The 13292-nt window shown below is 41.5% G+C and overlaps 1 protein-coding gene across 9 annotated transcripts in view; it reads left to right on the top strand.

The window, feature by feature from the left end:
• The window catches only part of MYO1B (myosin IB), a 423667-nt gene that overhangs the window by 187948 nt on the left and 222427 nt on the right, over positions 1-13292 (top strand). For all 9 annotated transcript variants that reach the window (XM_033945224.1, XM_033945231.1, XM_033945228.1 and 6 more), the window contains exons 6-7: positions 4821-4867; positions 6795-6858. In XM_033945224.1, coding sequence (XP_033801115.1) covers positions 4821-4867; positions 6795-6858 — 111 coding nt within the window. The remainder of the gene's footprint in view (positions 1-4820; positions 4868-6794; positions 6859-13292) is intronic.

The raw sequence follows: 13292 nt of genomic DNA, 5'->3' as shown, positions 1-13292 counted from the left end.
CTATGCAAGCTGATGTAATTTAAGGGGAGGAGCCAGCAAGCTAAAAACCATGAATAATTGAAACCGCAATTGCTGAAACCACGAATATGGAGGGAGAAGTGTATGCAATTCTATTTAACTGGAGAGGAGGCACTCCTGACTAGTTAAATAGCTTTGTGTAGGTGAGGGTTTAACTAAACAGAGCTGCTGAATATCTGCTCTGACTGAGGCAATGTTCTTCAGCTAGTGCAATGGTGGTCCAGGAATGGAGTTGGGGTAAATCCAGAAGTTATCTAGACAGCACCAATATTCAGTACCGGTACCTGGATAGCCAACTGGACAAGTAAGACCACAGAAATTGTAGTCCTAACTTTGCTTACCCTCTTTTACAAAATCGTGCTAGCATTTTTTAGCGCAGGCTAGTGTGTTGAATGCTCTGCGCTTAAAACAGCTATATTGGGGTTTTGTAAAAGGGGAGGGGGGTTAGTTAGTTATCTGGGTGTTAGCACTGAATATTGGCCTGACTTGGATAGCTTTTGACAGCTGCAAAAGTCCCTGATATTTATTGTCATTACCCAGATTGGGCTGTAGGTTGAATATTGCTGCTATAGTTGTTAAACTCCTATATTTAGGTGAATTTTTTAGCAGAAAATTTAGGGGTACATAGCCAATTGGTGTCACTCAACATTTTGCTGACCACTTCCAACTTTATGCCCGGATATTCAAAACTGGGCCATAACTGGGCTCTGACAATGAGGGCCAGATTCTATAAACTGTATCCTATGTAGGCACAGCTAGGCGCCATAATTCAGATATTCATTACCTATTGAACTCCAAACTATACGTAACTTTCCCTTCTACAATATTGTATTATATTTAGACTCATTGTAGGATACTGTATTTAGACTTATGTATAGTATTATATTCAGACTTATGTATTGTATTGTATTCAGACTTATGTATTGTATTGTGTTCAGATTTTTGTATTATATTGTAGTTAGACTCGTACTATATGGTACTGTATTGTATACAGAATCTTTGTATTGTATTGTATTGTATTGAATGTTGACTTATTGTATTGTATTGAGACCTCTTGTTATTCGCTGATTGTCCAGCCTTCTTACACTGTAAACCGCCTAGAAGTCGATTGACTATGGCGGTATAGAAAAATAAAGTTATTATTATTATTATTATTATAATTGAGGCCACCTAGCGATGCTTAACTGAAATCCGCACCTAGCCTAAATTAAATCGATTAGCTTAAATGGCGTAGTAACTGACTGTGCCATTGAACTTAATTGAATAATTAATTTTAGAAAATTAAAATTTAAAGTTGGGAGCGGAATTCCATGTGGCGCCTAGCAACATCTAAATGGAGGCACCTTCCAATGCCTAACAATGTCTACCTGAAAATAAGTGTGATTAGGGGTGGAGAATAGGCATGGTTGACTTAGGCATCACTAGGTGTCCAAGTTATGTGTAGGTAAATTAGGCCAAGTAAAACCTGGCCTAATATACCGGTGCTCACCTATGCACCGCTAGGTGGAATTCTATAAATGACACCTAGCAGTTGACTGACAACCATGCCAAGTAGAACCTCCAATGTAGGTGCCGTTAGGTGCCCTTTATAGAATCAAGTACTGAATGTCCAGGTATTTGTGGCCACAGAAACTTAGCCGATTTAGTGCGATATTTAGCACTTAAGCAGTTATGGTGAACTACATAAAGGTAGGACTGTGTTTTATGTGGTCTTATTTTGTATTGTTCTCCTAGCCGCATAACCAGCTAAGGGCTGACTCTGCCCAGGGAAAACCCACAAAATTGCCAGTTTTGGCTTAGGCACTAATCGGACATTTTCAGTGGCAGTGTCTGGTTACATGCCACTGAATATGCTGAGATAGCCCCAGGCAAGCAATTTAAATGGGCAGAAATGACTTCTGGCCTTATAAATTGCTTTAACTATCTACCCCATCAGCTCCTATAATGTTGTTGGCCAGCAGGGGACATAAGCAGCCTTTTTAGAATATTGGGTCTTACATTTCTAGTACTAATTATTGGTTGAAGCAGATATATGGGGGCTCTTGATTTATCTGCTCACACATTCTGTGTTTCTGTGAATTCTAACATACCCAAAACTGGAAGAATTGTGATAGATGTAACCAGTTAACATGAAACAAAGAAAAGGGTAAAATGGTTTTTCCTGTTGTTCAGCCAGCTTGAATGACTGAATTTCTAATGGCAAGCAATCAGTGAAAATCAAAATAGCCATGATTTTAAATCATATGTATCACTTAGTGCTGCTCATGTATGATTTTGCAGTTTTATCACTGTGTGTATGATAAACTAAATGTTTACAGTAGAAAACTTACTGATTCTTCCTTCGACTAACAGTTCTGTAGCCCTTTATTTGGCATTGTTGCTCAGAAGCAACATGTGTCTTCTATGGCTCTTATGGGAGATCTGCATCTCCAAATGCCTGTTTACTTGGCACTGTTGCTCTCGTTCAACATCAAGTTACATAAGGCAGCCGTTTCGCCACCTGCCAATTAAAGGGTTAAATTGAAAGGCACTCCCCGCAAATTGAGTATATAGTGCTTTAAGTTGTGCACGCAAATCAGTGCTCACCGCCAATTTGCATGCACAATTGTTTAACATGCCTAATCGGCACAAATAATTGGCAATTAACACTTTGCGATTGATGCTAATTGGCAGTAATTAGAAGTTACATAACTTGATAGGTGTATTTTATAAAGGCCAGGATTCACTAACCTGCCAGATCAGGCCCGATCTGGGCAGGTCTGATCAATTCAGCAAACAAAAATATGCAGATGGGGGCGATCGGAGGAGCGCCCCCATCTGCCTGCACGGCTCACGCAGGCGCGTTCGATGCGCAGACCGCGCACACCCGTCCCAGCCGTGACTTTTTTAAAAAAAAACTTTAAACTTTTGCAGCCCGTGGGTTTAACCCGCTTCGGGTTAAACCCACGGGCTTGCACAGGCAGTTGGGGCAGATGTGTTCGGAGCAGTGCTGTTGCTGGGGCAGTGTTGTTACTGTCGGGGCAGACGTGTTCGGGGCAGTGCTGTTATTGTATCCGTGCACCCGTGCATTAATAGTTTGCATATTTCTGCTCCAAAATATGAGAGGCATGTTCGGGCCCGACTCTCCTGCTTCCATGCGGTAGTGGCAGCCTCTTCCCTCCTTCCCTTCAGTGCGAGCCTGTGGGTTTAAAGCGGGGCTGCACTGTGGCGTGCAGCCCCACTTTAAATATGCGGGCTCGCACTGGAGGGAGGGCGGCAGAGCAAGGGGGAGCAGAGAGGACATATCAGGCAGGCCCAGGGGTGCAAGATCGGGAGAGCCTGGGCACGCAGATCAAAACAGGCAGATCAGGGCTGCAGGAGGCGTTCGTGGCTGCAGGAGATCGGGGTTGACAGGGCAGAGAGCAGGGCTTCAATAGAACAGGAGAGTCGGTAGGACGATTCTGACTGCTCTCCAGCAGTCGCTTCTTCCATTGATTGACCAGCCCTGTCAGATGTGAAATTTTATGTAGTGAATCGGGGCGCTGTCCAATTTGCATGCGTTTCTCCTCATTTGCATGCACGGATTCGAAGCGGATTGCAGGAGAGGTAAGTGAATCAGGCCGGAGGGAAATTTGCTCGTTAAGGGGTCGCAAACCGATTGGTACACGATCGGTTTGCTTAGTGAATCTAGCCCAAAGTGCTCTGCGCTAGTTCTGGTGCATGAATCTGAAAAGAGGGTGTGGCTGGGGAGGAACATGGGTGGATCATGAGAAAAAAGAAAACAAGACGATGGAAGATTGTATGCTCTTTCGAGCAGGGACTGTTTTCTTACTCCTTGTGACTCTGTGCAGTGCTGTGTGCGTCTGGTAGCACTATAGAAAAATAATTAATAGTAGTAGTGAGCATTCCTAAATATTAGGCACACTGTTACAGTATAGACTACACCCGATGTACACAGAAGTTAGTCACAGGATTTAGGCCTGATTTATTTGGCCTAAATGAATGTGCCTAACAGTTCTGATGTGCAGTGGTGCTCAGCGCAATTCTATAAGGTGTGCATATCTTTTATAGAATTGCACTAAACGCCATTCTAGTCAGCGCCAATTTTTTGGGTACCATTCCTCCCAAATTCAGCAATATGTAGTCAGCTGGGAATGTCTCCTGGTTGGCTAAATACCATTTAAAGGGCTATCTGCTAATATTTTGCGGGAGATAGCCAGCTATTTCCCGCTGAATATCCAGCTCACTGGTGACTGGCTATGTTGCGGTCACTGTCAATATTCAGCAGTTGGCCAGCTAAGGCTAGCGACTAGATAGACCTTCCTAAAAAAAAAAAAGCAGGTCTGTCTTTCACCGTTTTGCTTTAGCTAGCCAGCCTCTCAATATATATAGAATATGACCCTTTATGTGCGTGAACTCTTTATCCCAGTTTGCACACAGAGATTCGGTATGTTTTTATGGCCTATAAGCTGTTAACTTTTGTTAACTTGTGAAGAAGTTGAGATTTCATTTTTGCCTGTGATGAATCTCCACACATCAAGATTTGCATGGGATATTTCTTGCAGAAGTTTAGTGAATCTGAGCATTACCCCTTTATTCAAAGTTTGCTTTGGAAAGGAATTCTGGGATTTCATCCCAGTTTAAACCATTCAGCATGCCATGAAACTCCCATAGATTCTTTTTTTCTGTTTGAGGTTTTGCTCTTTGCCAGAAGGTTTGAATGGAGTGCTAACTGTGGTTACGTGAACTAAGGATTCTTTTTGTGTGTGTGTGTGTATATTAACAGATGTTATCTTTTCCTTTTTTTTTCCCCCTCCAACCAGCTTTTGGAAATGCTAAAACAGTAAGAAATGACAATTCATCCAGATTTGTAAGTATTTGAACATATAATACATACTTTTCCTTTTTAGCTTGAACCAGGAAGTAGTTTCAGAGTATAAGATGAGGATGATAGAACATGAGATGGTAAAGATATTCACACAGAAAGGAGCAGAGAAAACATTTTGAATCTGTTCTACATTGTATTTGACAGACTATAAAATATTGGGATGAAGAAAATAAATGTATTTCCTCTGTTTTATCTCTGCTAAATTGTTACTGCAATGCATAGGATTATATGCTATGGTGATTTTTTAAAAAATGTGTGTAACACCCCTCCCCCCAACTCCCCCCAACCGTACAGATACAACCCCCCTTCTATTAAACTGCGCTAGCAGTTTTTAGCGCAGAGAGCCACACTGAATGGCCCGTGCTGCTCCCGATGCTAGAGCAGTTTAATTGAAGAGGGGGTAAAGCATAAGTAGAATTTATGAACTATACAAAACTATACAAAAACCCAGTTTAAAAATAGTCTGAGTACTAACAATCCTGGTCTGAGTACTAACAAACTCTTCTGCGTGACTCATCTTCTACCAACCTCGCTACACTCATGTCACTCCTCTCCGTAAGTCATTTCAATGGCTCCTTATCTGCCATTGCATACAGTTCAAGATCTCATTGCTGACCTACAAGTGTGTTCATTCTGCTGCCCCTCAATATCTCTCCTCGCTTCTCTCTCCTTATACCCTCCCAGATTACTCCGTACCTCAGATAAATCACTCTTAACGTTACCCTTCTCCTCCACTGCCAATTCCAGACTTCGTTCCTTTCATCTAGCTGCCCCCTATGCCTGGAATAAATTACCCGAGTTTGTTCGTCAAACCCCTTCCCTTGTTTAAAAGCAGGCCTTAACCCTACTCCCTTGCCCTCCAACCCAGCCAGTTGATTAACCGTTCCCCTTAACTGTATCCATGACATCTTATTTGTCTATCGTGCCTGTGTAGATTGTAAGCTCTTTCGAGCAGGGACTGTTTTCTTACTCTTTGTGACTCTGTACAGTGCTGGTAGTGCTATAGAAATAATTAATAGTAGTAGTAGTAGTAACAATCCTAGTTTCCCATTGGGGCCACCACTTCACCTATAGGCTTCCTCAGGGTTAATTTATCTCTAACAGGTAACTCTTTATGCTACTGATGGGCCTGCTTCCTTTGCCAAATTTAACCCCTCCTTTACTAACTCGTAGTGCGGGTTTTAGCACCGGCAGCAGTGGTAACTGCTCCGATGCTCATAGGAATTCTATTCAATATATAGGTCAATATAGTTTTTCCAGTCAACTGTTGGAGAAAAGTAGAGCACCTTTTGTGCACAATTAAAAATTGAGAGGTTTTTAGACCGATGCATATGTTGTAAGCAAACAAATATTGTGCCAACATCAAGGCTTCTGAGGTCTTTCCTCCCAACATTGAAAGTAGTCAGACTATTTTGAAGCTGGATTTTTTTTGTACTATATGTATGTGATTTGTAATGCCATTTTTGCTCAGGATTCAGTAGATTTCAACATCTAAGAGCTCATTTTACAACGCTGCGGTAACGTTTCCCATGTGGCAAATGTGACCAAGCCCATTCAATTCCTATGGTCTTCATCGCATTTTCTGCACCGGGAATCACTATCATGGCTATGTAAAAGCAGCCCTAAGTTTTAAAGATGCATGTGCTGTTGTCTAGCCTAGCTTTCATTGTACTGAACCTCTCATTGAAACTTGCCAACATCTACATACAGTTTCCTCTCAGCTTATATATTGATTTGTCTTCCCCAGTCTGTTGAGAATAATGTTCTATTTTCTACTCTAGGCATACAGTCAGGCTGGCTCTAACTGTGGCTTACTGCTCCAAGTTATTGGGTAATTTATGTTTTAGGTTTTGGCGAAGGTACAGCATTTCAGCAGAGCTCTAACACTTCCATACTATTGCTTTGACAGGGAAAGTACATGGATATCGAATTTGATTTCAAAGGAGACCCACTAGGAGGAGTTATAAGCAACTGTGAGTATAATATCTGTGAACGTTTTCACGAACAAGATTTGTTGTTTTCCGTCTGAAGAGAGAAAAAAAAGAAACAGATCGAATAATAACAGCAATACTTGTTAAATGAAATGTCTTCCATTTGTTAAGTGAGAACAGCAGAGCTGAAAGCAGAGAATGACACGGTGACAAAATTCATCACTGTTCCCGTCCCCGCGGATAACCGCGGGAAACCATCTTCATGTCATTTTTTTAAAGAGAGAGGGAAGAATCAGAGTATGAATGGCCACAACCACTGACCCACAAGCTTTGCTTTGAAGAATGCTGGTGTAGAAGGACTGAAGTTGAAATAGACACTAGAAAATGACATAGGATTATTTCCCGTGGTTATCTGCGGGGACGGGAACGGTGATGAATTTTGTCACCGTGTCATTCTCTAGCTCAGGGGTGTCCAATGTCGGTCCTCGAGGGCCGCAATCCAGTTGGGTTTTCAGGATTTCCCCAATGAATATGCATGAGATCTATGTGCATGCACTGCTTTCAATGCATATTCATTGGGGAAATCCTGAAAACCCGACTGGATTGCGGCCCTCGAGGACCGACATTGGACACCCCTGCCTAGCTGAAAGAATTCTTAACTCTAGCAGTATTTCAAGCAAGAAGGCCATATGAGGATGGCTAGGCTGAAGTGCCTTCAAAAGGCCGTATTACACTGTAATGAAACACTATATACAGTATAGCTAAAAAAGAAAATTGCTTCTGAAGTAAAAGCAGTTTCTGTGTAAGATCATTGGTCTTGGATGTCTTCTCTGCCATGCCAAGATGTCCCTCAAAACATTTATTAGAGAGTAAAGATTTCCTGAGGATAGGTGTGGGTAAACTGTGAATTTAGCTAGCAATAAAAGCTTCTGTATCTGATCTGAGGATATCATCTATAGAAAGGGAGTGAATTTCCCGTGGAAAACATATGAAGGGCAGTTTTATAACAGTACACTCATATTTAAATGCCATTTTAGCGCTTGAGTGTATTGAATATTGTCACTACTTTTTTGGGTAAGTGTATAGTTGCACACTTAAGAGGCAGCAGAATACCTATTCTGTCAGATCCAGAACAGCAAAAGATGTGCAGCAGACCAAAATGAGGAGAAATACAAAATTAGTTTATAATCAGATGAATCAAACCTAACATTCTCTAGCCTGACATAGCCTCAAGGGCTGCAGCAGTGTTGTATCAGGCATAGACCTGTCTTGTGATTGCAGTTTGATTCTCAAAGAGATCTTATAAGCACAGCAAACTGCATATAATGAATCACTCAGGCCCGGATTCTCTAAACGGTACTGGTAGGCGCTCAAGCTCAGTGAAAAACGCCGTTTAAACAATGCTTGTAGACTGGTTTCCAAGGTAACTACCGACGCCTAAAAATTGGTTCTGGAATCGTGCCTCCATGGGTGCTTTATTGCACCTAATGCCACTATATGTGTGGCTAACGCTGGAAGTGGTGTTAGGCGCCGTAAAACACATATGGAGGCATAATTCTCATCCAAGGTAGGCGCCGGAAATGTAGGCCTGGAAAACCCTGGCCTACATTTCCGGTGCTTACCTTTGCCGGAGGCGTGATTCTCTAACTGTCACCGTCGCGCGATGGACATGCATTGACAGCCACTTTTAAGACGACTGCCAACAACGGTGCAGGTTAGAGAATATGGGCCTAGATCAGCGCGCCTAGGTAATCTAGGCGCCTAACTTGAATATTTAAAAAGCTTAATCGGCGCCGATAATTGGTAATTAGCACCTTCTAATTGGCTTAAATTAAAATTAATTGGGAGGTTAGAAAGTAGGCATGGTTAAGGGCGGATCTTAGGTGTGTTTTATTTGTAGGCGCCTAAAGTGGACTTAGGCACTGGTATTTAGGCCAAGAAACCCTGGCATAAATAAGGAGTGCCTAAGATTATGCACCAATAGACACAATTCTATAAATGGCATCCAACTTAAGATTGACAGGCGATAAGTGCTGCGTTCCTTGGTATCTATGTTTTAGGCGCCGTTTATAGGATCAGGGCCTGAGCGCAAGGAAAAATAGGTAAAAGATTGGATAGAAAGGGAGGAGTGGGAAGAAAAGGGCTAGTTTGAGAGGAAAAGTGTTAGAAGTGGAGGAGCAAAAGGGAAAATGTTTAGGGCGGTAAAATAAGTGGAAAGGATGGTGAAAATCTGAGAGGAAAGGATTGAGCTCCCCTATCCCTTCTGCTTTATCTCTTCTCTGTGAGAAGCCATGAGTACAGCCAAAGGCATTGGACTAGGAAGGTCAAAGTACACAAAGGCTGGATAATGCAGCAAAAAACACTAGTATTACCACATAAGTCAAACAAGTCACTTTATTAAAAATCTGACGTGGCCACGTTTGATCTCAGGCGGCATCAGGAGTACAGTTAGATTGTGAATTCCAAATTAATTAATGCAATTCAGCAAATGTTATGCACATTTGTTCACCCAATAGCAGTGTTGATAAGTAACTATTCTTAATAAAAAATGGATGGGTCACTCTCTCATAGCCAGATCAGTATTTTATCTAATACAGCATTAGCACCTAGGAAGCCTAGGGCTGGGGCTAGAGAATAATTTGTTTGGTCCCTAAACCTAAAAGGGGTCTCCATCTGTATCCTTCCTTGTTCCTACCTCATCCCGAGCCCCTCACCCTTAATCTTCTTTCCCAACCTGAGCCCTTGGTGTCCTTCCTGTCATGGTGTTCCTTTCACTGTCTGCTGCAGTGTCTCGCTAAATGTGGTGGCTGTGGCTCGAGGCATCTGTAAATGCGCGGACGTTGACGTGATGACATTATGCGCATGTGTAATGTCATCACGTTGATGTCTGTGCATGTGCGAAGGCCCTCAGATGAGGCCCTGAGCTGCCAGTGTGTGTGTGTGTGTGTGGAGGGGGGGAGGGGGTGCTGAAAGGGAAGATGCGCAGAAAGAAGGAGATGCACTGGCACCGGCTGACTGCCTACAGGATCTGCCTCTCGCCGCTAGAGGTACATCCTGTCAGCTGTCAGAGAGGCACCTCTCCTCCTCCCCGGCATCTTGTGGCACACCTGGAATCTCGGCCGCACACTAGTGTGCCACGGCACACAGTTTGTGATACACTGGTCTGCTGTGTAGTTTGCAAACTGCCTTGCTGCAATTACTGCAAGGTTTGGTATAGAAAATACCAGCACCCCATAAAACAAACAAGGTGTTCCGCGGACTTGAGTACAACAGCTCATGAATTTGAGATCCACAACTTGGAGACTTCGAGGTAAAGAGGAACTTTCAAATGCTTAAATGCTCATTTCCTCAGCCATTAAATAAAAATAAAGAAAAGATTGTATTTTGAGCCGTTTGGTGCAATCCCTTAGTGAGGGTGAAGAATTTTGTGTTTGGCGAAGACTGCTGATGGAGAATTAATGTTGCAGCCTTTGATAAAGCTGGAGGCAAACAGGGCCATTGTTGGGCTTTTATGTGAATACGAGATAAAGAGTACAGCTGGACTTTGCTTTTTCTCAACTGTTATGGTTTTGAGTTGTAAATGATATAACATAACATAACAGTCAGCTTATATACCGCAGGACCTTGAAGTTCTATGCGGTTAACAAAAGATTATAATAATGAGTACAACTGAATAGACTGGAAATTATGTAACTTAAAAAAATATAAAACTAACGTAAGCATGGAAATTAATTACTCAGATATTTAAGAAACAAGTATGTCTGTAGGTTTCTTCTAAATTTCACATAAGAACTCAAAGACACGATCAGATTTTTCCAAATCCTTGCTCCATAATGCTGCCTATGACAAAAGGGGCTGATGATGTTTGAGATTATGTCCATGAAAACTGTGCTTAAAGACACATTTTTGCAATTCTTTTGAAGGCTGCTATAGAGTGATATACATAAAGTAGAACCTTTTTGACCAATGACCGGAGAAGCTCCTATATATAAAATATATTCAATCTCATGAAGCTGAGACTTGTTGGAGCAAGATATCCAAGGTCTTTTTTTCTCCACTATTTGAAACTTGTGCAGTCTCTATTGATATAATTACTAATGTGCTTAACCTGTTTTCTGGTTATACTCTATGGGCTCCTTTTACTAAGCTGCGTTAGGGCTTTAACGCACGGAATAGTGCGCGCTACGATGCCGCGCGCACTAGACGCTAACACCAGCATTGAGCTGGCATTAGTTCTAGCCGCGTAGCGTAGGATTTAGCGCACGCTAATCTGCTGCGTGCACTAAAATTGCTAGCGCACCTTAGTAAAAGGAGCCTTATATATTTTATAGGCTTTGCTAGTAAGATTATATACACTTCCCCCTCCCCATTCACGGTTTCTGCACTCGTGATTTCACATAATCGCAATTTTTTTCTGGGGAGGGGGAAAATAAAAATACCCATATTTTTTACCTCCCTGCCACCTTCATGGCCTTACCTGGTGGTCTAGTGGGCTTTTGGGGCAGGAGCGATCTTCTTATGCTCCTGCCCCGTGCAGATCGCCATGAGGAAATGGCTGTAGGGAGTTCCCATCGTAGTCTCGAGAGACTACGGGAACTCACAGCTACGGGACAATCAGTGAAAAAAATACAATACAAATCATCAGAAATACATACAAGATAAAAGATTAAAAACAGTGAATCAGGTTACAAATTGATCAAACAACTGTGTTTTTACTAATTTTCTAAAAGTAAAATAAGATGGAGCACGCATAATAATATTACCCAACCAGTCATTCAATTTGCCTGCCCAAAATGCAAGAGTTCTATCCAGAAATCTTTTAAAACGACAAGCATTTACTGTTGGGTAAGCAAACATATGGATTCTGCGTGTAGGCCTGTTAAAACGGTCTAGAAAAAAATGAGAGACCAGGTACTAAGGAGCCATACTAAATATTGATTTAAAACAGATACAGGAAAATTTAAACAAAACTCTTGCCTCCATTGGTAACCAATGTAGTTTTTGATAATAGGGAGTAATATGTTCCTATTTTTTCAAACCAAAAATCAGCCGAACTGCTGAATTTTGAATAACTCGAAGCCTTTCAGTGTTTTCTTATATGTACCCAAATAAATAATATTGCAATAGTCGAACATACTTAAGATGGAAGACTAAACTATTAGACGAAATGATGCTACATCAAAATATTTTTTAATGGTTCGGAGTTTCTATAAGACCGATAAAACTTTTCTGACTAGCAAATCCGTATGTTCTTCTAAAGTGAGATGCCAGTCCAATGTCACTCCCAAAATTTTTATAGCATCGTCTAAAGGAAAACCCTGACCATTTAACGATATAGACGTATCTTTAATTTTGTCATTAGGGCTCGCCAGAAAGAATTTGTTTTTTTTAGAGTTAAGTTTCAATTTAAATTCAGTCATCCACAGTTCAGTCTGATTTAAGATAAAGGATAAGTGATTTTGTATCTCAGGAGTCAGGTTAGTAAGGGGATGACAGGTTAGAGCACAATCACTCCTAGTAATAGATAAGAACGATAAAGAGAGGAGGGGGAAAGAAAAGAAGCAGACAGTGGTAATTAAAACCAGACAGCTTATGTCTTATTAGGGTTTAAACTGGATGCTATGTTGCAAAGTCAAGTTTTTTTTTCTAAATCATTTTTATTAGTAAGGGTTCGACTAGATAACAGGAACAACACAAATACCAAAAACTCAAATACGAAAACCAGTACAAGTACAAGGGATAAGAATGCACTCTCTACCAACAGCTGCATGGATGATACAGGGACAGCCAAGTTTTTTTTTTTTTTTAATTCTTAGTATAATTTGAGGTTGAGGGGTGGTAGATTAAGGGGCAATGTTAGGAAATTCTACTTTATGGAGAGGGTAGTGGATGCCTGGAATGCGCTCCCGAGAGAGGTGGTGGAGAGTAAAACTGTGACTGAGTTCAAAGAAGCGTGGGATGAACACAGAAGATTTAGAATCAGAAAATAATATTAAATATTGAACTAGGCCAGTTACTGGGCAGACTTGCACGGTCTGTGTCTGTGTATGGCCGTTTGGTGGAGGATGGGCAGGGGAGGGCCTCAATGGCTGGGAGGGTGTAGATGGGCTGGAGTAAGTCTTAACAGAGATTTCGGCAGTTGGAACCCAAGCACAGTACCGGGTAAAGCTTTGGATTCTTGCCCAGAAATAGCTAAGAAGAAAAAATAAAAAAAAAAAATAAAAAATAAAAAATTTAAATTGAATCAGGTTGGGCAGACTGGATGGACCATTCGGGTCTTTATCTGCCGTCATCTACTATGTTACTATGTTACTATGTTTATTAATTTTCAAAACTACAACAGTGCAATACAATCAATGCAACTCATAATAATACAATAAAAGCACATTCATCTTTCTCATGTTCATAATCATCCATTCCCCCCCTCACCCACCCACCCATCCACCCAAACAATTATCATTCCATATTACACAAAC

The sequence above is a fragment of the Geotrypetes seraphini genome, chromosome 5, assembly GCF_902459505.1.
Source record: "Geotrypetes seraphini chromosome 5, aGeoSer1.1, whole genome shotgun sequence".
In the NCBI taxonomy this organism is placed as follows: domain Eukaryota; kingdom Metazoa; phylum Chordata; class Amphibia; order Gymnophiona; family Dermophiidae; genus Geotrypetes; species Geotrypetes seraphini.
Note: the sequence above shows the minus strand (reverse complement) of the source record. Positions and strands in the feature narration are given on the sequence as shown.